The sequence below is a fragment of the Drosophila tropicalis genome, unplaced genomic scaffold, assembly GCF_018151085.1.
Source record: "Drosophila tropicalis isolate 14030-0801.00 unplaced genomic scaffold, ASM1815108v1 contig_859, whole genome shotgun sequence".
In the NCBI taxonomy this organism is placed as follows: Eukaryota; Metazoa; Arthropoda; class Insecta; order Diptera; family Drosophilidae; genus Drosophila; species Drosophila tropicalis.
In genome coordinates this window covers 12964346-12988481 of record NW_027173353.1, presented here as the reverse complement: position 1 = coordinate 12988481, position 24136 = coordinate 12964346, and the positions used below count along the sequence as shown (strand labels likewise).

Below are 24136 nucleotides of genomic sequence, written 5' to 3'. Positions count from 1 at the left end.
ACAATCGCGCAAAAGATGATATTAATATTAAATTAGAAGCAGAAAAAACTAAAACGACATAAAAAAGTTTTAAACTTATAAGAAGGCAATCGTTTTTTGTTTCTACAGGCTTCTAAGGGAAAAATCCTGATTGTGACAACAAACTTAATGTTGTGGCATTAACTACAGTTTATAAGCTAGGACAATGAAATAGATAATTCGCATTGGTATCACTTAGGGGGAATTTCGATTTTCTTTGTTATCATTATCATTATTCTATGCGTCCCTCTAAAAATTTGAAATTTTGTCTCGTATGCATACTTTTAGGCTGTCTTTTATAATTTTCAGGAAACTGTTTTAAGCCGTTAATTCAACTAGGCAAAGTGCACGAATCAATTGACTAATGAGTCAAGTATACAAGCATTTTGTTACCTAATGAAAATAGAGGATATTAATTGGTTAGTTCGTAATATATGCTACAGTATAACATATCGAAAAGATTAGTTTGCTAAGAAATCTAGATACATATATTGTAGATTTATTAAAAAAATATCAAAGAAGTTAAATTCGGCTATGCCGAAGTTTATATACCCTTGCAGTCCTTGACAATAATAATTTCACATGTTCAAAATTTGTTTTCTGCAACTCAATTCATTAATATACAAACAAAACAATTTTACTCTTCATACTATGTACAATTTGTTCTTCTTCTTCCCTCATTCCCTAAGCAAAGCAACGCACGCATACACATACAGTTTATGTAGCGTTGCGTCTGTGTGTGTATGCATGTGCTCTGTTGATTTGATGATGACGTAGTAGGCAGCAAGCAGAGCTGCCGGCAGCGATTGAACCGATTTATATAGACTGTAACTTGTGTTCTACTTATCCGATCAGGGTCAAATTTTGGGATCTGAGATTTTATATCAAATTCTATTATATTGGTAAATTTCATGGGGATACTCCAATTTTTGCAAAAATTTTTGTTCCAGAGTTATATGATATAGTAGTCCGATCCCAAAGATTTTCATACTTTATCTCACCCGGGTAAAAAAAAAGCTCCCAAAAAAATTTCATCCCGATAGCTCTTAAGATGGCTGAGTAAAACGCGTACGCACCGACGGACAGACGGACATGGCTATATCGACTTAGCTTCTCATGCTGATCAAGAATATATATACTTTATGGGGTCGGAAACGTCTCCTTCTGTGCGTTACAAACATCTGACCAATTTTATAATACCCTCTGCAAGGGTATAATTAGTTATTTCAGGGACTGATGCATATTCAAGAAAATGAGCTAATATTGCCTCCCTGTTGCTGTGTTTCCAGATTGACTTTGTGACCCTTTTTACCGCTTTAAATATTTGAAATTTAAATTAAGCGTAAGCAGATAAAGGACAAAGAAAGTTTTCCAAGTGATGGATATAGGATATAGTTGTAAACAATCAATGTAACTTGCAAAAGTAAGTGGCAGCTCGGCTTAAACGAGAATCATTAAGTGGCCTAATTGACTTGCTCACTCAGAAGACTTATCTACCGAAGACTGCACTTATCGAATTTCGAGTTTTTCAGTTTACTCAAAAGCGTTTACATTAGTATTCCCTGCATTTATCGTCAAAATGTTTGTAACAGAAAGAAGCAAGCCTTTCCATTATATATATATTACACAGCACAACGGAATGGTGTGCCACCAAATTTGGTACGTTGATTCTTGTAGTATGCACACTGATCAAGTTTATCTTTGCAACGCCTGCCCTTCTTCCCCACGCCGTTCCTAGAAATGTTTCTTTACTCTCAATCAAAAGATCGCAAAAGCTGACAATATATTTATGGTTCAGAACAAACTTAGGAGTGACCAACATTGAAGAATCATGTTGAAATATTAGTGTTGCGGAGTTAAGGGTAGAGCTTTTTGGTTTTCTCATTTTTTCCTATAAGGGCACATATGCTGACAATTTTTTGCTCATCCCGCTCAAGTGAGCTTGTTACTCTGTTGGGTATAGATCCTTATAAGTTCCATCAATATAAGAATAGTTTTAATATAAATTTAGTTTTCTTTTCAGTGGAACAAAAATGACAAGTGGGAGACAAGATGATTCACTATCTGATATTCAACAATTTTTCTATGGAGCAAATGTTTTTGTCACCGGAGCTACTGGATTTTTAGGAAAGAGTGAGTGGTGACTCTGTAGAGGTTATCATTTTAATTGACCACTTTGTAACATTTACAATTTTTCAGTTTTACTTTACAAATTGTTTGCATCCTGTCCTGGAATCAATGCAATCTATATACTCATACGGAACAAAAAAGGAAAGACAATGGATGCACGTTTGGAAGAAATATTTAATGATCCGGTAAATATTGGTGGAATTTTCCAAAACCATACAGTTTTCATGCTAATTATTTAACAGGTTTTTAACAAAGCGAGTCCAAAGATCCGGTATCTCATCAAAGGGATTTCCGGTGACTGGTAAAACTTATGCAATAAGAATAATCGAAATGAGATTCAAAGTGATACTTTGTTTTTGATAGTTTAAAACCTGGATTGGGGTTGAGTTCTGCGGACAGAAGGATGTTGGTCGACTGCGTAAACATTGTTTTTCATATGGCAGCGACGGTACGCTTCGATGAGAAGCTCAGAACTGCTCTGCGCATCAATGTGAGTGGGGCATATGAGATAATAAAGCTTTGCAGGAACATGACGAATCTCAGGAGCGTGGTACATGTGTCAACAGCTTACACGCAATGTCCGCTTAAAAATATTAATGAAAAATTTTACCCCATGCCAAATGGAACAGAGGTGAAAAGACTTTTATTGATGACAGAGTGCATTCCGGATAACCTTTTTGAACATGTAACGCCAATGTACGGTTTTCCGAAATAGCCGTGAAATCAGTAATAAGAAACTTGATGCATTGCAGATTGCTGGGAAAGTGGCCGAACACTTACACTTTTACGAAGGCTGTTGCGGAAGACGTTGTAAGAACTTTTGGCGCAAGGCTGCCAGTTGGCGTCTTTCGACCAGGGATAGTGATTTCAACGTACCAGGAACCAGTGGGTGGATGGATCGATAACTTTTATGGACCAACGGGGGCGATTGCAGGGGCTGCCACAGGAGTAAATCGACAGTTTCTCAAAAACGATTGGGAGTTCATAACATAATTGTATCAATCTTTCCAGATAATCAGAACCCTACGCTGTGATCCACATGCCGTGGCCAACATGGTGCCCGTTGATATGTGTGTTAATAGCCTGATAGCTTCTTCCTGGGATATTTTTGAAAGACAAAGGTTAGTACCAATATTAAATCCAACGATTCGGATACGATTTCTGTGCTATAAGTTGTTTATTTTACTTCAATGTAATTTGGTGGAATTTTCTAGTGTTATAGTTTTGTAAATTATTTCCATTCTCATGTTGGCAGATCTGCAGGATCTGAACAAGATGCACTAAACATACCGGTATATAACTTCTGCGCTGCGCTAGAGAACCAACTTACCTGGGGCGATTTCACATCTAAGACGACAAAGTATGGACTTATGTATCCAACAATGAAAGCAATTTGGTATCTCTGTTACTCTAATACCCCGAACAGGATAGTGCATGGCTTGTCAATAATATTCCTGCATTATCTGCCAGCTCTGATGTTTGATACGATCTGCCTTTGTTTTGGGAGAAAACCTAAGTAAGTCAATCAAATCGTGCAAGAGATGTGGAATTGTATATCGGAAGTTGGGGCCTCTTCAATTTCAGATTGATGAAAACTTACAAAAAGATACACCGCTTTATGGCAGTAATTTCATATTTCTCCCTACGTGAATGGAACTTTCAAGTTCACAATGTTCAAAATCTGTGGTCCCGCATGACAAAAACGGATAAAGAACTGTTCTTTTTTGACATGAGGCAGCTGGACTGGGATCTATTTTTGCAGCAATACCTGCTCGGAATACGCCAATATCTATTGCACGATCCCCTGGAAACCATACCAAAGGCACTTGTTCGATGGAATCGGTAAGTACCTCGTAATTAAAGTCGTTGCTATTGTAATTTTCGATATTATTGCAGATTGTATTGGTTACATTGCGGATTGAAACTGACAATTATTTGTATTATTCTTTATCTAGGATGGCGACTAATTTTATAACGAAATATTTAATGTTTAAGATAATTTTGTTTGAAGAAACTTTTAGACAAATATCCCAGCCGGGAATCGTCAAAGACGTTTTTGAATCAATGAAATAATCAATATATTGCGTAAGTTTTGTGTGCCGATGTAACTTTTCCTTCTCCACCGTCAGCAATGTAAGAACTGATGACACACTCAAAATTGTAAGTCATGGATCAGAATATATAGTATTCTATAATAGGCCTACCGGAATATTGTAACCACGGACCGAGATCTAATACAAAGGAGAACTGCAGAGCGCGGCTGTTCCCTTCCATATGGGTTTGTTCCTGCTAAGACTGATCATCTGTTTCATCGTTTTCGTTTTATAAACAAAGGTTTGCCAACGATTTAGATATATCGTCTACATCTTCAGGTTCCTCATAATCCATGAATATTAGTGACTTATCCTGATGAAATATGAATTGTCGAGTGTTTGACCACATGAAGTCGAATTACCGCGAATTATAGAGGTTTGAAATATCGCATGTTGATTTTGTTTTGTTTTGAAAGTTCTGTTCTGTGTTGTGTGCTTGTTCACTGTTACAGGAGCACACTGGCGCCTCCAACGGCAAATGTCTACCTCCACTCTTACGGATTACATACAAAGTGAAACTAATTAAACTTGGATATTTTATTATTTTTATTTTTTGTTATTTTTAAACAAAAAGCGTTTAAAAGTTAATCTCTTTTTTTAAATAACGGTGGCAAAAGTTTGAAATTAACTTGATCACTCTACATGCAACACTAGTCAACATACCAAAGTTGATGGTTCTAGCTTTTATACTCTCCTAGAGCTGGGTGTACGGACAGAAGGAAAAACGTACATGGATCAACTCTGTAGTTGATGCTGATCAAGAATATATATGTACATATTCTATGGGAAAAGCATTTTTAAGCCTGTTACATACATTTTGGCAGCATTAACATGCCATTCCACGCCACAGCGCACCCACAGGTGCATGGCATCAAAATTTGACTTGTAAAACTTTATACTTGTAAGGAGAGGTCTGATAAACGAAGCTTCCGTAGTATTGACGCAACATAAATTACATAAATACGTAGGGAGAGATAGATATAATTATATAAGTATATACATTTGGGTATGCGTATGAGTGCCGTTAAAGCTTTGCAATAAACTGGTGCTTTCTAATTAAACTTTAAGTTCGATATCAAAAAGTAACTTTCGATGTATGTATCCGAGATTAGGAGCATATTTTTATTAATATTTCTTGAAGTGTGAAATTTATCGGGGTTTGGAAAATGCGATGAAAGTATTGAAACATTGTCAGTTGGAGTTTAGAGTTAATCTCTGTTCCTGCCTGCTCCCAATTGATTAAAAGAAGGGTATACGAAAACACTACGTATCAGGACATGCGCACTAGGTCTATCTGCATCCACAACTTTAACGAGCTTTCCTGTAAAATATACGATGAGAACTCTTATAAAAAAAATATCTATTCAATGTGTTTTCTTTTGGCATAAGTAGCTGACTTTCATCTTTTGCTTAGACATTTCAAATTTGGATTGAAAAATAAAATTGTTCGTTCCTAATTAAAACCATGTAAACCACGAAACCAAGTTTCAACTGATTGATATTAGTGTTGAAAATCCTTTTTTTTCCTGTATCTGTGTGTTTGAAGCACAAAATATTCAATGTATTTAGTGAATGTACTAATAGTACATATCCACATCACATACACACACATTTCATGCTTTCGATAACATTCTCACCTACTAGTACACGGAATCGCATTCGGATTCGAGTTTTTGAGTTTCGCCCATGGTATGAGGCTGCTCCGCCCTATATTCGCTTATACACACATAAGTAACATAAAGAGAAAAGAGTGTTTTGGAAAAACAAATAAAACAAGCACTTGAAGACGACAGTAGATCAGTACTAATATATGGATTATACATATACGTATATAGCAGAAAAAAACTAAGTAAAAACAATGAATAAACCAAATGCTTCGAAGCATATGGAGAAAATATAATTCATATGACCAATACTAAGTAATGTGCAAACGAAGTTATGTATAGATTGAGTCACATACTCCGCTAATCACACCCACACACCCACACAAACACACACACACACAAACAAGCACAAATACTACGCATATATCCATGTGGTACGGCTAAGTAAATTCCAATAATATAATGATCGATAGAAATAGCCGCGAGGACCCTTTTAATAATTACATACCTACATTTAATGTGTGTCGTGTCCTGAAGTGGCTTCGAATCAATTCTGAATATGTGTCAATACATTTACGTATATACATACATACATACATATGCTCGTACATATGAATGTACATACATACATTGGCGCTTGCATAACCGAATTGTCGTAAAGGATTTATGTGCACAAAGGTGGAGTCCTGCCGAATAAATTTGAAAATGAAAAGTTACTTGTGCAACGTTCAAAACTGAATGAACAATTTCATAACCGCAGTGTCCACACCATCTGAATTATTCTCAACCCACCGGTTGTTACCGTATGCCATTCCTGTGGCACAGTCAAGGTCCTTGTGCAAGGAATTTAAGAAGCCGCGTCTGCCTGAAAATATGTACCTGTCACTACATGAGTGAATGGAACTATTGATAGATATATTTAAATTGTGAAAACAGGATTTGCGAGAGAGTATGAGTGTTTGTTAATTCATTTGTGGATTATTGGTTTCGGTTTCAGATATGGCGAGCTTAATATTGATAGCTTGCCTTGCTATTTTGGGTCTAATCATTGCAATAGCATTGTTCTTAGCCGGTGGCTACTTATGGTGGCGTCACAAAAGGTCACAGCTTCAGTTTATTGAGCCCAATGAAGACGAAGAATCCAGCAGTTACAGTTTAAGGTGAGTCTCGGCAGTTTGTACTTAATAATGACGAGAAAATCAGATGACTTGATGACATTTCGTTCTCATTGATCAGAGCTGCCCAAGACATTACCGAGTCCGGAAATCCTCCAAGTAAACCGCCTCCAGTTCCAGTGGCGCAAGCCATAACCACTCCACTACAAAACAATATTAATCGAAAACTTAATGGATTCTTAAGTCTTAGAACTCCGCTTATTGGGTACGTACAATTGGACGTTCAAACGATATTTACATGCAGTTAAATTTCAATTTTGGTTATTAGAAGTAGCTCGGCTGCTCAGTCAAAAACACCAAATACTTCCACAAGCGGAAATGCAAGTGATGGTGGGGCTAAGGATTCAGCGGTATGTTGATATACCCTGATATATATATTTCCTCTATATAGTGGTATTTCATGGCTTATACTGATAATTTTAGAATAAAAGCATTTCAATGACGGATATGTACCTAGATGGCGCCGACTCCAATGAAAATGTGGGGCAAATTCATTTTTCCCTAGAATACGATTTCCAAAACACGACTTTAATATTGAAAGTTCTCCAAGGTAAAGAGCTACCAGCCAAGGACTTGAGCGGCACCTCTGATCCTTATGTCCGTGTAACACTATTGCCGGACAAAAAGCACCGATTGGAAACCAAAATTAAAAGACGTACTTTGAATCCGCGATGGAATGAGACATTCTACTTTGAAGGCTTTCCAATCCAAAAACTCCAGTCACGTGTAAGTATTTAGTGTTTAATTTTGATTAAGAATGAAAATAAAAACCAAAATATACATGGTAATTTTCCGGCCAATTAAGTTCAGAGTCAGAATTAACAGCCAAGTAACTCTCTTTAGCCTTATTTTGATGTTCCATCAGAAATGTGTTTTGGAATAGAGGACTACTATCCGCCCGAATGGGCTTTATCATGAGTTTTCCTCGTTTTGTAAACTAATTTGGCGCTTTTAAAAATGACTTGGTTATAGGTCAACCATCTAAGCTTCTTCAGGAAGAGCAATTACTTGGGGGTTAAAGTTCAATATTAGAATATTTAAGAAATTTGAATGCTTTAAGATATTTTTATGAAAATTTCGAAAAATACATTTTGATTGTGAAAGGTCTTGCACTTGCACGTCTTTGATTATGATCGATTCTCGAGAGATGATTCCATTGGAGAGGTTTTCTTGCCATTGTGCCAGGTAAGTGCATGGAAATTGTATTGAAATTGTATTTCTCCAATAGATATGAAAAATACGTATTCTTTGAATCCAATAGGTCGACTTTGCTGGAAAACAATCATTCTGGAAGGCATTAAAACCTCCAGCAAAAGACAAATGCGGCGAACTTCTCTCTTCACTGTGCTACCACCCCTCGAACTCCGTGCTTACATTGACATTGATTAAGGCGAGGAACCTGAAAGCGAAGGATATTAATGGAAAGTCAGGTAAAGTGTTGATCGCATATAATGGAAATGAAAATGTTTTATGAGTACTACTACCACGCACTTTAGATCCTTATGTGAAGGTCTGGCTACAATTTGGGGACAAGCGTGTGGAGAAGAGAAAAACTCCTATATTTACCTGCACGCTAAATCCCGTTTTCAACGAGTCGTTTAGTTTCAACGTTCCATGGGAGAAGATTCGTGAATGCTCTTTAGATGTAATGGTAATGGATTTCGATAACATCGGGAGAAACGAGCTAATAGGGAGAATACTGTTGGCTGGTAAGTACTGATCCGCGGATAGTAAAAACATTGTACTCAACTCACAGTATCTTTTCAACGGCAGGTAAAAACGGTTCCGGTGCTTCAGAAACAAAGCACTGGCAAGATATGATCTCAAAGCCCCGACAAACAGTAGTGCAATGGCACCGCTTGAAACCTGAATAAGCTTAGGGGTTTAGTAATGTCGATCTGACCATATGTAAATGTGCATGTATTAATATGAGGATTTATACAAAGACAAATTATCTTATTAATGAAAAGAGCAACTGCAAAACAATTTGGCAGTATTCTGCAACACTCACACACCGGCACACGTACACGTACACGCACACGCACACGCACATACACCCACCTGCACACACATAAAAAATATACACAAATACAATTGGAATATTTAATATTTAACGCAAACTACAGATTAGGTTCAGGCATACGCTAGGAATACAAAAATCGCATCTGAAGTATGAACGAATACTTTTATTGCTCACGTTTGAGCGCCAGTTTTATATGTATACATATGTATGTATATGCTTATATGCTGAAATTGAGGAGATGCGGTCTTGATCATGGATATTGAATTCGATATCGAAGAAGACAAGAATATAGAATCAAGGTTCGGTTCTAGTGACTTTGTATTTTATTCAATTTTCTAGTTTAGCTTGATTCGGTTTCGCTACGGCAAAAGTGGTGCACACCGGTAAACGGTTAGATGCAAACTGAAACTCATAGATATTGTTTCTTGCCGAAATGGATTGGAGGTGGGGCCCGCTTAACCGTTCATACCCGGACCGAAGTTTGTTTTGGTACGATTCTCTTTACCAATGTTTAATGGATTGTCTTTAAATTTCTAGCATTAATTTAGAAACCACAGCACAAATCAGAGCAGATCCATAGTCATACAAGATCAGATACTTTTATATTGAATAACAGTTCGTTTAGAGGAACACAGCAGCTGAAGCAAATAGTGAAATTAATAGTGAAAGAGGGACATTATGGTAATTCGTCGTAGATTAATTAACTAGGTGAATTATTTAAATTTGAATAGGTTTGTGTAGCAATGCTGAAAATACCATCAGATACCTTGGTTTGATACTATAAAAGAACGGCTAAGGAGGTACCCCACACACCAACACACACTAAGTAAATGTATATAATACAATTAAATTGTTACAAATTATTAGATTTACAATCTAACTCGTAAAACGACATTGTTACCAGTTACTTAATGCGAATTGTTGTTTCTTTTACAATAAAAGAAAATTAAAGTGCGAAAAAGGTCATATTAATCTTAAACTTAATCTTAAAACGATAAACTATTTAGTATGATAGGTCGTAGGATATAAAATATATATTTGATTAGAGAGAGCGTTAGTAAACCAACCAAAACCAAATATATAAACCAAATAATATTGAACATTTTTAATAGTAGCTATAAAGAAATTAGCCAACCATTGCCGGAACAAGCGTCTACTGGGAAGAAGTGCAAACATAAAACATAAAATGATGTATGAGATGAGATTGACATTAAGAGTTAAACAATAATTGATAAATTGAAACTGAGTTTAAAAAACGAAAAATCGAAAATTCAACCCACCTTGAAATTACATATTTGTTATATACCTGTTATAATATTATTAATTATTACAAATAATTTACGATAAAAATTACATACATAGCTGCAAATAAAGCATTTTAAACCTAGAATTTATTCGATCGATTCCATGCAATCTTCATGCTATGCTCGATTTCTATTGTAAGTATATTAACGACAGCAACAAATGACGATCTACCTTGATAACTTCAAACATATAGTACATGTGTACATATGTTGAGTGAGTAATTTAAAAATACATTTGTCAGTTTATACTGTTATATGAGATCGATTTTGGTTACGTATATCTAAGTGGCCCAACTGAACAACGAGGATCCAGGTTTGAATCCTAGGCTAGTGTATGGATGTAGTTCTCGTCTTAGCCAAAGGCCCTAGTTGCCACAGTTTGTTAAATAAGTTAGGTTGATAGTTTACATCTATATCCTATAACTATAATAATAATAAAATACGTATATATATCCAGATGGTTCTTGGATTTTGGCCACACAACCGCAGGATGCAGAAGATAGCATGATGTACCCAAGTAGAGCTTTAACTGTGACATCGAAGAATACGCCTCTAATTGTAGGAAGTGCTATCAGCTACCACTTTTGCATAAGAGCCAATCCCTTCTCTGTGGACGCCACCAGCATCAGCAAGGATTATGTTTTGACACCTTAGTTAACGCCACTGTAGACAGACAATACCTTCCCTTCCCAGACAAGCAGTGACTGGCCTAGCAGTGGATTTTTCAGTTATTTGCCAACCTAATTCTTATAAACAGGAGACGTCCATTTCACCATGACCAATTTTCCGATTTTAGTAGCAAAAACTCCGAAGAAGGAACTTATTTGTATATGTAAGACTAGGAATTAAAACCTTTGAGCCGCAGGCCACCATTTTAAACTCTTGCTAAAAGAATACATATTGATTTTGGTCAGAAGTGTGCAACGTAGGGAAGAACAAATGAAGTACATATGTATATTCTTGAACAGCACGACAAGACAAGTTCATATAGCCATGTCCTTCCGTAAGATCGTGTGACTGCTCCCATAGGAACGATCGAATGAAAAAAGTGACTTTTGCCAATAACTTCGTTACTTTCTACTCAAATTTTAATTTCTCAGTTAACCAAAAATATTAATGAATGTGCTCAATTTGATCAAGATCGAGTGACTATATCATATAGCTCCCATTGAAAGGATCGGTCGAAAACTTCGTTAATTGCTATGCTAAGATTGTAGGCCGTTCTTTCGCAAACATTAAAATTATTAGATGAAACATTTTTCCACTTTAACATTTATGAATAAGGAAATAGCAACAAACAACTTGCAAGGGTATACAAACTTTGACGCGGTCGAAGTTAGCAGCGGCCCTCTGGTTTTTATATCATTTTTATACCCTTACAGAGGGTATTATGAAATTGGTCAGATGTTGGTAACGCACAGATGGAGACGTTTCCGACCCCATAAAGTATATATGTATATTCTTGATCAGCATGAGAAGCTGAGTTTATGCATTTTACTCAGCCATCTTAAGAGCTATCGGGCTGAAATTTTTTTGTGTGCTTTTTATTATCTGGAGCAGATCAAGTATGAAAATTGTCAGGATCGGACCACTATATCATATAACTCTAGAAGAAACATTTTCATAAAAATTTGAGTATCCCCATGAAATTTACTACGATGATAGTATTGAATATAAAAACTCAGATTCCAAAATTTTATCCGATCGGATAAATAAAACACAAGTTACAGTCAATATAAATCGGTTCAATCGCTGCCGGTAGCGCTGCTTGCTGCATACGTCATCAACAAAGCACACAGACACAGACGTAACGCTACATAAACTGTATTTGTATGCGTGCGTTGCTTTGCTTAGGGAATGATGGAAGAAGAAGAAAAATTGTAGTAAAAAGAGTAATAATGTTTTGTTTGTGTATTGATGAAATGAGTTGCAGAAAACAAATTTCGAAATGTAAAAATATTATTGCCAAGGACTGCAGGGGTATAAAAACCTTGGCATAGCCGAAGTTAACTTCTTTGATATTTTGTATATGTCGCATAATGGACGTACTTTGGACACTGTACGTGTCTGTCACATTATGAACATACTTTGACCACTGTGCTTGCCAGAGCAAGCTGTGCAATGAGTTTGGGATATTGGGAAGTGCTTCTTAGAATTTGACTATAGCGAAGAATATTACTGGCGCCTAGGTACCGTACGAGTGAGGCGACGGCTTTGTCGAGCTGTCGCCGAGTGTAGCCCAGCTTTGCGTCTAAAAAGAAGTAGATCGATGCGTGATCGAAGAGTGCGAGTCAGTTGCGTTCGGACAATTGTATGCGTCGGTTGGAATTCACTTCACTCTTAAAGTTTCTGAATAAATATGGCAGACCAGCAGATAGAAGCAAACGACCCTGCGACACATGTATATGTACATATCATTTCATTGCACACTGGTAGGAGTTGGCAAAAAAGTGGGTCAAAAATTGTATGGATGCAAGTAATAATTATATTTCAGTATATTCAAACTAGACTCCCTAAATAGGAAAAATGTATGATCGCGTTAGCCAAACATGCAACCCTGTCATTCTGATCAAGCTTCAAGGTCAGCTGATGCATGCGAGAAAGTTGGCGGAAAATTTTGATACACTTTGAGCGCTTGGCAAGTTCACAAAAAAAATAAGATATTGTAATAAATTAATTTTGGAGGCCAAGGTATGTAGATTGGATAAAACAAAACAATTTGGTGTCCAAATTCATTATATATTACATATATACATACATATGTATGTACTGTTTTGTATTGTACAAAAATATAGAAAACCAAACAAATGTGTTCGTCTTCTGTGGAGTAAAAACTAAACTTCTGGGTGTTTCTGCGATGTTACAATGTATGTGAAAATTAAGTACAGAGTGTGTATTAAAAGGTAGTAATAATCTAGTTTGTGGCTCAAGCGGAACGTATGGATCGACAGCGGCCGCAGCTCTGCCTTCGGTTGGGTAGACCAAAGCTAAATTATGATAAAGCAGATCCCCGTCTTAAAAGAAAACTAGCTGCCGATATTGCAGTAAACAATAATTTTCACCAACATAAGACTTATTAGATAACACCTTTTTCCCGTTGTCGTCGACGCTAGTTCTTTACTAATAGTTCAGATTAAAAAAAAACCAGAGGGCCGGGGCTAACTTCGACCGCGTCAAAGTTTGTATACCCTTGCAACTTTTTTGGTAACACTATCCTTACCTATTAGCCATCAATGTGGAAGAACGTTTTATCTAAAAAGGCTTAAGCTTGAGAAAGAAAGGCCTACAATCATAGGAAATAACGAAGATATTGATCAAAGTCACTGTTTTCCACCGATCGTTCCTATGGGAGCTATATGATATAGTCACCCAAACTTTATCAAATTCGGCACAGTCATTAACATATATATTAAATTAAGAAATGTTTAATTTAAAAGCAATCGCGTTAAAAGTAACGAAGTTATTTACAAAAGTAAATGTTTTCGACCAATCGTTCCTATGGGACCTATATGATATAGTCACCTGATCTTGATCAAATTTGGCATAGTCGCTTATAGGCGTAGTAAACTCTCTAATATTAAGTTTCACGACAATAGCTCAGAAAATAACGAAGGTATTGAGAAAGTCACTGTTCGTGACTTGGCCGTTTGTATGGGAGCTATATGATATAGTCACCCGATCTTGATCAAATTTGGCATAGTCGCTTATAGGCGTAGTAAACTCTCTAATATTAAGTTTCACGACAATAGCTCAGAAAATAACGAAGTTATTGAGAAAGTCACTGTTTGTGACTTGGCCGTTTGTATGGGAGCTATATGATATAGTCACCCGATCTTGATCAAATTTGGCATAGTCGCTTATAGGCGTAGTAAACTCTCTAATATTAAGTTTCACGATAATAGCATAGAAAATAACGAAGTTATTGAGAAAAGTCACTGTTCGTGACTTTGGGGTTTGTATGGGAGCTATATGATATAGTGGTCCGATCCGGCTGAATCCGAGATATACAACGCCTGCAGTATATACAAGCCTACGTGCAAAATTTCAGCTCTGTAGCTCTTACGGTCTAGGAGGAGTTTGCGTTGATCCAGACGGACGGACGGACGGACGGACGGACATGGCTAGTTGAACTCGTCTCGTCGTGCTGATCAAGAATATATATACTTTGTATGGTCGGAGATGCTTCGTTCTATGCGTTGCACACTTCTGACCAAAATTAATATACCCTTTTTGCAAGGGTATAAAAAAACCTGCAAGGGTATACGAACTTCGGCACGGCCGAAGTAGGCCCCAGCCCTCTGTAGCAGTTACGGTCTAGGAGGAGTTCGCGTCGATCCGTACTTTTCAAGGATATATGTATGTATATACTTTATATGGTCGAAGATGCTTCCCTCTATGCCTTGCAGATTTGTAAGGAGCTGAGCTAGCAATGAAATATTTCGTATAAAGGGAATTCAGGTTGTTGCAATTATAATGTACAAGATGGGCAAGAGCACAGCAAATTAGAACGGGTGGGACTTCTGGCTGTCGACTTTGGGGGGGTTCTTTGGACCAGCATTTCTCACCAGTACTACATAAAAATTGTTTTTCGATTTTCCGTGAGCCCCTAGTCCCGACCGTCTCGGATAGTCAGGCTCCAACTGTGGTTGAACGAAATTAACCAAAAGGATATTAGTATCACACGAATATGAAAGCTACTACGATATTATTATAGATTCGCGTCTTCCAACCAATGATCCTGGCAAATTAAAAAAGTAGGCAGTGCCTAGTAGGCACGCATACAATCAAAAATTAGGCTTTGCATTTGTGTGTGTGGCAACAAACACGAAGTAACAGTATGGCAAAAAGAAATATATCTTGCTGAACAGCAACTGATTTGTGTGTTGCAACAAACACGAAGTCCGAAACTTTTTTTTTATTTATTGTACTGAAAGCAAATAACGCATCGCACATCGAGTTGAAATTGTCAATCAAAAGAAAACAAATTTTTCAATTTGTCAACAAACATGTTTTTAAGTGTAGTTTTGACATGTGCACCAATTTGTTTTTTTTTTAAATCTTTTTTTCTGACAAGCACGAGTCGAATTGTTTCCGAAGTGCCATTGCCGTCCCGACACGAGCATTTACAGTGTATGTGAGACGACAGCGCTGCGGCAGAGCTAGGCCCTAGTCCGGGAAATGGGCCGTGCCGACCACTGTTCTAAATGGTTACACGTATGTGTGTGGATCATATAAATGAAGATAACAGAGATAACTTTGGTAGTGTTAGGATCCACTGTGGGACTTATGTTAATATGGTTAGGTGATGCCTACAACTCGGCCATCCTGACCAGAGAGCTCCCGATCTCTTAGCTATTTGAATTACTTAACCATGGCCGTATGTTTCCTATGGCCCATACTTCTTTATAAGGAGGTCTGGTTTGCTGAAATCGCTCAACATCCTCCAAAAAATATCTGTCATTGTTTTTATACACTACTATATGTGTGTCGAAATTCCTAAACATCGCCAAATCGTCTGCCTTATACTTAACGGGATCTTTTCTTTTGGAGTCTAGTTTTAACTTGTTATAAGTTTGTACTTTATTTGCGTGTAACACGCGTAGCAGGCTCCATATTCGCACTTCGGTTTGTTGCAATCGGCCTCAAAATCTCCGATTGAGTTACAGTTGAAGCATCTTCCGACCTTAGAAGAACCGTTCTTGACAACCATCCTTGATTTTTCTATAACCTGCGTGTGCTTACACAAACTATCTTTATCAAAAGCCTGCAATAGATGTTGAGTCGATGATATTGTCGATTAATTCGTCATCATTCATTTGGATTTCTGCTGCCAGAAGAATCTTCTCTTGAAATTTGCCGACGCAACATTATTTTGCTTTCCTTAATTTGAAAAGCGTTTGCCTTTTGATTCAACAGCTGTGTCACCGACATAGTCAATAACGATTCGTTGGAGTATAGCCAGACCTGGGCACGATCTTTTACTTTTGACATAATAAGTGTGCGCGAACGATTTCGTCATTGGGATCGAACGTCTTGGCCACGGCGTTCAGCTGAGTAATACAAATATTAAGCCGTCGAATATTGGGATCATTTCCTTTACCATGACGAATTGAGAGTTTTCCCTTGAAAATAAGTTCGCAGTGTTGTTGTTATCAACTTCAGATACGGCAATATTGTTTTGCTCACTGATGGGCTGTCTAGTGCCGACAACGCTGTTGTGACCAGTGTTGGATAACAGAGTTTGGCAATTTGGATACGGTAACACTATCTCGCATGTTTTCTAATTGAATGCGTTCCAATTGGCGACGCAAGAGTTGCAACTCTGTAACCGATTCACACGCGCTTTTTTGTGACGCTTCTATCTTTCCGTCTCGCTCCTTCGGCTGCTCATCAACAAATTCAGATTCGGCGCCTTCGATTTCGTGTAGATCTTGCTGGTCGGCTTCTTCGACATCTATGTATGTAGGTATTATAGCGAGTAAAACACGTCTGTCTTTGGTGAGCTCTCCATAAAAACTGAACCGCTCTCATTCTTTTCATTTAAATCTCTGTTATTTTCTATAAAGTGAGATAGCACGCTTCTCGTACTGTACCACCGCATAAAACTTAAAACTAATTTGTAACAAAGAAAAGAGTAAGATATACTTAATTCTAAACATATTGCACCGGGGGAAAGAGTAAGATATACTTAACATTAATACATACATATTGCTACAGTATGGTTCCTCCATGCCATCCGGAGGTGGACACGATCCTGGACTGTTCCGAATTTGAATTTTTCTTTGTGTGCATTTTCGAACCAAATTTGATGCGTCTAGCTATTATAATCTTTAAGAAAATATAATGCTTTTTTAGATTGCGGGCGCAGAAGAAGGCGTGGCAAAAACTGTTAAATAATTAATGTCTGCGCGCCTGCTAAAGGATGTTATGTCTTTAAGAAAATCGAATTTGTTAAACTGGGGGACGCAGCTCTAATAGTCTCTGCGATCTACATATGTAGTTGTTCATACGGGCAGACGGGCATATCTAGATCGACACGGCTGTTGATCCTGATCAAGAATATTCTTTGAGAAGTTCCCTCCTGCCTGTTACAAACATTTTGGCGACCTCAATATAGCATATCACCCTATGGGTGTATGGTATAAAATCAGGAGGCAGTGAGAGAATCTTTACCAAATTTACTAATGAGATAGTGTTGCACGTAAAGATTCATTTCCCAAAATTTTTAATAAGATCTGGGAAATGGAACATAAGTTACAGTCAATATAACAGCTTCTTTGATATTATAAATTAAAATTTAAATTAAAATTGAAATTGAATGGGCCTTTGACTCTTGAGATTCATTTATTAGTCTGTGGTTACAAACAAACTCAAAAATGAATATTCGTAACCTTTTGTTTGTACTCAATTTGTCCAGTGCTTCCATCAAATTCGCACTTTTCACCAAAATTGGATTATTGTCCGAATCGTCCTTTATATATTGAATAACTTAACTCTTAAGTTGCAAGTGGATAGCCAAGCGAGCTCTCTATGGTCACAGCCAACTAGACACTACAATTGCTACCGTTATTGAGAGATTATTGTTAGGTGATACCCGTAAAACCTCGCGGACCGCATTCACTACACGGCTCTTGGACGAAATCCTGTGCAGTAAATTGGGGGTAGGTGACATATGAAACTGATCGGGGACAAAGAGAAAAGCCGTGGCGTTGGATCATGAGATGCACCACAAGGGTTGGTCAGCATTACATGCATCCTTTTGCTATTTTCAGTAGAAATGCATAACTATAAATAGTATGTCAAATTCATTGCGATAGTCGTCGAATTAAGAGCGGAAGTGGACGTGGCAAAAGCATTCATAACCTGCGCGTATCTTTAACAAGTCCACATAGCAAATTTCGCTCTGATTAAGGTGTTTAAAAGGCTGAACAGACATACCGACGGACTTGGCTAGATCGCATCGGCTGTTAATCCCGATCAAGAGTATATATACTTTATAGGGTCGGTAAGGCTTTCTTGTGCTTGTTACAAACATTTCGGTGACTTTAATATACCATTAAACTCCTCAATTTATTAAATAAACTTACATTAACATCATACAGCATAAAACACCCTCGTGTTGTTATTGAACATAAGCACAACTGAACCCAGATTCATTCATACTTTCATCTTTACCTTAGACATTGCAGAGAATGTTAATGCTAGGTCTGTACTTACTCATCAAAATTCGTATCAAAATTAATTTCGATAAATGGTTTTCATATATTTGAAAGAACTTATATATTTTTGTTTTATCAGTTTATGTTTGCTTAAAATCAATACAATTCTCATTCGCCTTCGAGGTTGTTTCGTAACAATAAAACTGCCTAATACTTCCCAGTGGATAGCTCCATTTATTGGAGGAGTCGGCAAGAGTGCTCTGGCTCAAAGTTGCTTGTCGGGCGTGCTGATGACGGAGAGAATTAACCTGCGACTTGAGAAACACTGGAAATGTGACACTTTGCTGTATATGAAGGCCTGGTTGTGCGGCCTTTATAGACAGGGACTTTGAAACAAATTTATCATTCATGAATTTCGATGCTGTTTTCTTTGAAATTTTCCGTTCTCGCTCCTTTTGGCCCTGGCCTTTGCGTCGAGCCATATTCTTCAATTGTCCACTCTCATCTGTTGCCTCCTATAAAGATAAAGATGTGGGAATGGAAGTAATTTAAGTTTAAAACGCTGTAAGTAGACTTGTATTAATTTGGAACTGCTGAGTTAGTATTTGTTTTGTTTACTGGGAGGTTTGGCTTTCTTATCATACCATATTCAATAGATCGCCTATTGCATTAAGTCTATTAACAGTAAGCAAAGTTTCTAGTCTAATAGTTTAATCAATTTGTAGCCAAAGTGAGTGCTAAATCTAGCGCATTTTATAGGTAATAACTTCATGAGAGACCTTCTTCACCTAATCGATTTATAATTGATGAGAAGTTAGAAAGAGTCGTGACGCTGACTAAAGTATGTTCTTGCAATTTCTCCACTATTAAATTTTAAATAACTTACAGTACGTAATGCACCACGTAAAAACTGTTGTAAATTACATACCGGGATACAATGTCGTCGCCATTGGCCAACGGGAAATCCGCCCTTTTGGTTCAGTTAGTGAACAACGTAAATAGGCATAATGTGAAATATGTATGTATACATATATTGCACATCCTAAACAGCTCTAACAGTTTCTGAAATCTTTGTTTTCAAACAGACGGGCGAGGATGGACTCAGAGACTAAAGCCTCCAAGTTTGGTATGTATACCTGTTTATATTTGACAAATATTAATTTTAATGTGTATGCCTGCGTTGCTTTTCTTAGGCAATGAGGAAAGAAGAAGAACAAATTGGAGTAACCAGAGGGCCGGGGCTAACTTCGACCGCGTCAAAGTTTGTATACCCTTGCAACTTTTTTGGTAACTCTTTCCTTTCCTATTAGCCATCAATGTGAAAGAACGTTTTATCTAAAAAGGCTTATGTTTGCGAAAGAATGGCCTACAATAATAGGAAATAACGAAGATATTGATCATAGTCACTGTTTTCCACCGATATATGATATAGTCACCCGATCTTTATGAAATTCGCCACAGTTGTTTATAGGCGTAATAAACTGTATAATAATAAGTTTCACGACAGCATACAGAAAATAAGCACAGAAAATAAATAATGTTCGTGACTTTGCCGTTTGTACTGTACTTGATGATCCGATCCGGCTGAATCCGAGATCCAGACAGGGCAAGCTCGACGAACGAAGTTCATGTGAGATGATCAAGAATATACATATATAAAGTTTGTGTGGTCGAAGACGCTTCTTTCTATGCGTTGCACACTTCTGATCAAAACTAATATACCCTTTTTGCGAGAGTATAAAAATTATAAATGTGTGGCCATAAATTTACTCATATTTGACCATTTTTATTGAAAACATTACCAAAACATTCTTAAAATAAACTTTCTTAACTTTATAGTGCAGCAAAAACGTCTATAAGTTAAAATTTATATCCATAGCAATTATTCTTACTCATCTTGACTAACTCTTATGCTTATATTAAGAACTTCTAAAAAATTTCTTACTATTTCAGATGACTTTTATACACAAAACCTTAGGAAATTAAAACATTGCTGCTCTTATATATTATTTTGAGGTATATATAGGCGTTACGTACCTCTTTTCCTTTAGATTCATTTTGGCCCATTTCGTTTTGGGTGCTTAGAAGACTTCCCGTCATCTTATCATCATTGTAAAATTGGGCGCTGGAACGGCTGTTATTGTCATATGAGCAAATATTCGATGTAAGGTCAAATTGATCTTCTGCATCAGTTGTAAGGCCGTCCACATCTACATCTACATCCACATCCACATCCGCATCTGCATCGGAGTTGGCCGATGACTGCAAGTGAGCAGGGGAAATTGAATGACTGGGTCGAATGAGACAAGTCGGCAATTGTTCTTTTAAATTTGCCACTTGAGCCTCATCTTCGGTGGTCTCAATGTCCACCATTTCGTCATCTTCATCATCATCATCGTTTACTGCCTTGGTCTCAGCCTCACTACTCCTGTCGGTATCGATTGAGTTTGCATTTTCCTGACCAATTTCAGTTGATATCGACCTATCAGAATTTTTCCTAACATGCGTTGACACAGATTCCAGAGATGGAAAGTCCAATTGCTCACTTTCTGCTCCGCTTGGCAATGTGTCAAGTATTTGTGTGAAAGCAGTCTCTGATCCAGTAGCAGCCACTGCCCCTAATGGCAATGGTAAATGATGCGACGCAGTTGTAATGCTATTGTGAGTCAAAACCCCTGTTGTTCTTGTGGTCTGTCCAGGAGTAATGTACACATTGGTGTTGGAGCTCGAGTCACAAGAGCGCGTATACAATGACGTAGAAACAATTGCCGCCGAAGCAACAACTGGCTTGAACGCCGAGCAACTCAATATGGATGGGATGTTGTAGTCCGACAACGATAGCTCACTGCTCTTTGTGGGGTCCGGAAACTTGCGTCCCTTACTGTATATACCCAAATGGGGTTCGCTCTTTATGTTGACTACCGGTGATGACTGTTTCTGATGCTGATGCTGCGTGCTCGTTCCCGTCGGCGACGGCGTGGGTGGTCCATTGGCTTCCGAGCGAACCCAAGGCATGGGACAGCCATCGAAGCCGAGAGCTGATGCTTCGCCGCAGGTTTTTTTAGAGTGTTTCTGATGCTGCTGCTGCTGTTGCCACATGTAATCGACAACAAAATTGCGGGAAAGCGGCATTATGGATAGATCGTGTTCGTTGCGTAAAGATTGTAAGGGCGACAAAACCGATGAGCGGTGCAAATTAAATGGGACGCCTACGGTAGCAGCAGCCACAGCCGTCACTCCCACTACAGTGGCTGCAGCGGCTACTGTACTGTAATTGTATTGCTGATCCAAGGACACGGAACGATCTTCACCCAGCGATTTCAGCTTGCCATCAGATTCACAATTCACTGGAGAGCTACACGAGCTCCCTGTCCCCATTGCCAGCATTCCCGACGTTGAAGATGTTGGCGAGGCAGTGTTCTGGGTCGGATTCCTGCTGCTGCTGTTGCTCACGAGTCGTTTTCTTGTTCCGCCGTTAAACATCGCCTTAACATCTTCCCAGGCGTGAATGATTTTCTCATCCTGGGCGTTCCCATTCAATGTCATGTGCCGTCGCCAAGAATTAAAATTGGCAGCGTCGGGCTGCACGTACCTATCGTTGGTGGTAATGCGATGAGAATGAAATATAAACTTGTTGGGCGAGAAAAACATGCCGCAGTAACTGCACTTGATACATTTGGCCCGGGAGGAGTTATAGCGGGACGGCAGGAATGAGCCACGACATCCCCAAGCACACTTGTGCTGTACACTAAAGGCAAAGTCGTCGGGCAATCGGGGCGGTGAGTTGTCACCCAAGAAGCTCTTACAAAGCCTTTCCGCCTCTCTCCGGGTGATCATGCCGCAGCGTCGTGAGCTAACTGGCATCGCACCGGCCCTCCGCAGGATCTCTAACTGAACAGGGGTGCACTGGACGCAGGTAATGCCGAGGGCAACGCGCCGATTGTGTATTTCATTGTAGCTGAACTGCTTCAGTAGCGTATTCGATATTTGTGCTAAGCAGAGTCTCTCCTGCCCTTCAATATACAAGGAGACGATTGGAATGCCATAGAGCAGCACGGAGCTCACCTGAAAAGAGATGCATTTTAGGTAAACGAATGCCAAACCAACAGCAGTGCAAAACTTGTCAGGAGGTAAATCTTTATTTGGAACTCTAAAGTGCTATTGTACTCTGTCAATTTGCTGCCAACTTTTTATGAAACTATGAACAAGTCCGGGCACGTATCCAAAGATACCCCTGGGGAAGCATTTATCTGGCCCGGATTTGTTTTATGTTCGCACCCCGTAATGTGCATTTCGCTTATTTGTCTTGATTATTTTCCACACGATTTGAAAAAGTTTATGCATTTAGGTTCTTGTTTCTATGTGCTTAGCCCAATGGTTAATTTTGGCCTGACATTTGCCTAAAATCGCTTATTTATTTTTCTAACTCAATCTTTTAAAACAACGTACGTGATTGGACCTCTGAGACGCTTGATTCTGATTGTTTTCCAAGCCATGGGGCGGCGTTGAAGGTGCAGCCGCTGCTTGAACGGTCTCGGGAAACGCCATTTAATCACCAGTTCTAAAAGAAATAAAAAGAGAATGACACTTACTAATCGATAAGTATAAGTAGGTCTCAGCGAGTTTAAAACATTCACCATCAGGCATTGGAAAAGGAGATAAGTAAATGTTCGTACATACATCCATAAGTCAATGCAACAAAACATTCATACACATAAATGCTTCTTTGAGAGAAAACACAAAGAGTTGTGTTACATACATATGTATATTTCTGTGGAGATTTCTCGACGAGGGTACAAATCACAAACAACCACATTGAATGGTTCCGATTGCTTTAACAAAACACAAAATGCGCACACATTAGTTTTCGCATCTGTGTAAATCAACGCCCCCGTCTACATACATAGAATATTATTATGTAGTTACAAATTTATTCAATATAAATTGGTATAAGACTCAGCCCCGCTTTATGTTGTTGGTGTCGTTCAAGCCCGTAACTGGACTGAACGGACTCGGACCAGAACCCGGTCCCCTTATGTGAAAAGCCCTCATTCAATTATACAATGCGTGTGAATGGCATAATTGAAAAGGAGACTGTCCCTAGAGACAATTCGTTAAAGATAATAAGGTTAGCAAAAAAGTTATAAAGTACAGATTGTTGAGCTTAATGCCTTTGTTATTACATGGTCCTGGCGGTGAAAGAAGCGAAACAAATGATTACCAAACTTCTTAGACAGCGAGGGGAGACAGCAGGCAGGAGGCAGCGAAGGACGAATGGTTACACAGACATACAGATACAGGGTTGAACGAATTACAAACCAGTGAGGTAAATAATGACAAAATTATGTTGGTATTTAGAAAAAACAGCAGATTGTTAACAATCTGGCAGATGTACTTAACTAGTCAGACAAAATCGAAATACAGCGGGGATGATTGCCTGAGGTTAAGGCCACGGGAACGCCCAAAAGAATTTTTATCGGGGTTGTTTCCTGGCCACCAACAACCTAAAAGTTGCACAAATGTAATAACATAAGCTCTGTAGCATATACAAATCGATTGGAAGGTGAAAATCTGTATTTTGCATGTTGCCATTTCCTTGCTCAGAAATCAAAAGCGAAGCCAACGTTTCA

At 38.2% G+C, this 24136-nt stretch overlaps 3 protein-coding genes across 7 annotated transcripts; 2 read left to right on the top strand and 1 right to left on the bottom strand.

The window, feature by feature from the left end:
- The first annotated feature begins 1445 nt into the window (after positions 1-1445).
- LOC137582632 (fatty acyl-CoA reductase wat-like) lies at positions 1446-4808 on the top strand. Its single transcript, XM_068297244.1, has 11 exons — positions 1446-1677; positions 1757-1975; positions 2042-2151; positions 2218-2333; positions 2391-2449; positions 2512-2844; positions 2901-3096; positions 3160-3269; positions 3404-3664; positions 3733-3990; positions 4045-4808. Exons 3-11 carry the CDS (start codon positions 2052-2054, stop codon positions 4121-4123), a joined length of 1512 nt encoding a protein of 503 aa, XP_068153345.1. The 5' UTR covers positions 1446-1677; positions 1757-1975; positions 2042-2051; the 3' UTR covers positions 4124-4808.
- Positions 4809-5323: 515 nt separating this feature from the next.
- Syt7 (Synaptotagmin 7) lies at positions 5324-10433 on the top strand. Of its 5 annotated transcripts, none has more exons than XM_068296516.1 (9): positions 5324-5335; positions 6843-7005; positions 7082-7225; positions 7289-7370; positions 7444-7746; positions 8125-8205; positions 8282-8450; positions 8517-8729; positions 8794-10433. In XM_068296516.1, the coding sequence occupies exons 2-9, from the start codon at positions 6845-6847 to the stop codon at positions 8892-8894; spliced, it is 1254 nt and encodes a 417-aa protein (XP_068152617.1). In that variant the 5' UTR covers positions 5324-5335; positions 6843-6844; the 3' UTR covers positions 8895-10433. The 5 variants fall into 5 exon arrangements, with proteins under 5 accessions (XP_068152617.1, XP_068152613.1, XP_068152612.1 ...); XM_068296512.1 differs by lacking the exon at positions 5324-5335 and adding an exon at positions 5613-5708; XM_068296511.1 differs by lacking the exon at positions 5324-5335 and adding an exon at positions 5618-5686.
- Positions 10434-18646: 8213 nt separating this feature from the next.
- Positions 18647-23054, bottom strand: fuss (fussel). The gene is made up of 3 exons (XM_068296784.1): positions 22956-23054; positions 20544-22571; positions 18647-19021 (listed from the first exon to the last, which is right to left on the bottom strand). The coding sequence occupies exons 1-3, from the start codon at positions 23052-23054 to the stop codon at positions 18647-18649; spliced, it is 2502 nt and encodes an 833-aa protein (XP_068152885.1).
- Between the last annotated feature and the right edge of the window lie 1082 nt (positions 23055-24136).

Excerpts from the sequence above, each read along its gene's own strand:
- LOC137582632 (XM_068297244.1), top strand. The coding sequence starts at position 2,052 with ATGACAAGTGGGAGACAAGATGATTCACTATCTGATATTCAACAATTT. Across the intron at positions 2,450-2,511 it reads AAAGGGATTTCCGGTGACTG|TTTAAAACCTGGATTGGGGT; the intron begins GTAAAACTTATG and ends TGTTTTTGATAG. Across the intron at positions 3,270-3,403 it reads GATATTTTTGAAAGACAAAG|ATCTGCAGGATCTGAACAAG; the intron begins GTTAGTACCAAT and ends TCATGTTGGCAG.
- Syt7 (XM_068296516.1), top strand. The coding sequence starts at position 6,845 with ATGGCGAGCTTAATATTGATAGCTTGCCTTGCTATTTTGGGTCTAATC. Across the intron at positions 7,006-7,081 it reads TCCAGCAGTTACAGTTTAAG|AGCTGCCCAAGACATTACCG; the intron begins GTGAGTCTCGGC and ends CTCATTGATCAG. Across the intron at positions 8,451-8,516 it reads GGATATTAATGGAAAGTCAG|ATCCTTATGTGAAGGTCTGG; the intron begins GTAAAGTGTTGA and ends CACGCACTTTAG.
- fuss (XM_068296784.1), bottom strand. The coding sequence starts at position 23,054 with ATGGCGTTTCCCGAGACCGTTCAAGCAGCGGCTGCACCTTCAACGCCG. Across the intron at positions 22,572-22,955 it reads CGTCTCAGAGGTCCAATCAC|GTGAGCTCCGTGCTGCTCTA; the intron begins GTACGTTGTTTT and ends ATCTCTTTTCAG. Across the intron at positions 19,022-20,543 it reads ATGAATCTAAAGGAAAAGAG|GAGGCAACAGATGAGAGTGG; the intron begins GTACGTAACGCC and ends TTATCTTTATAG.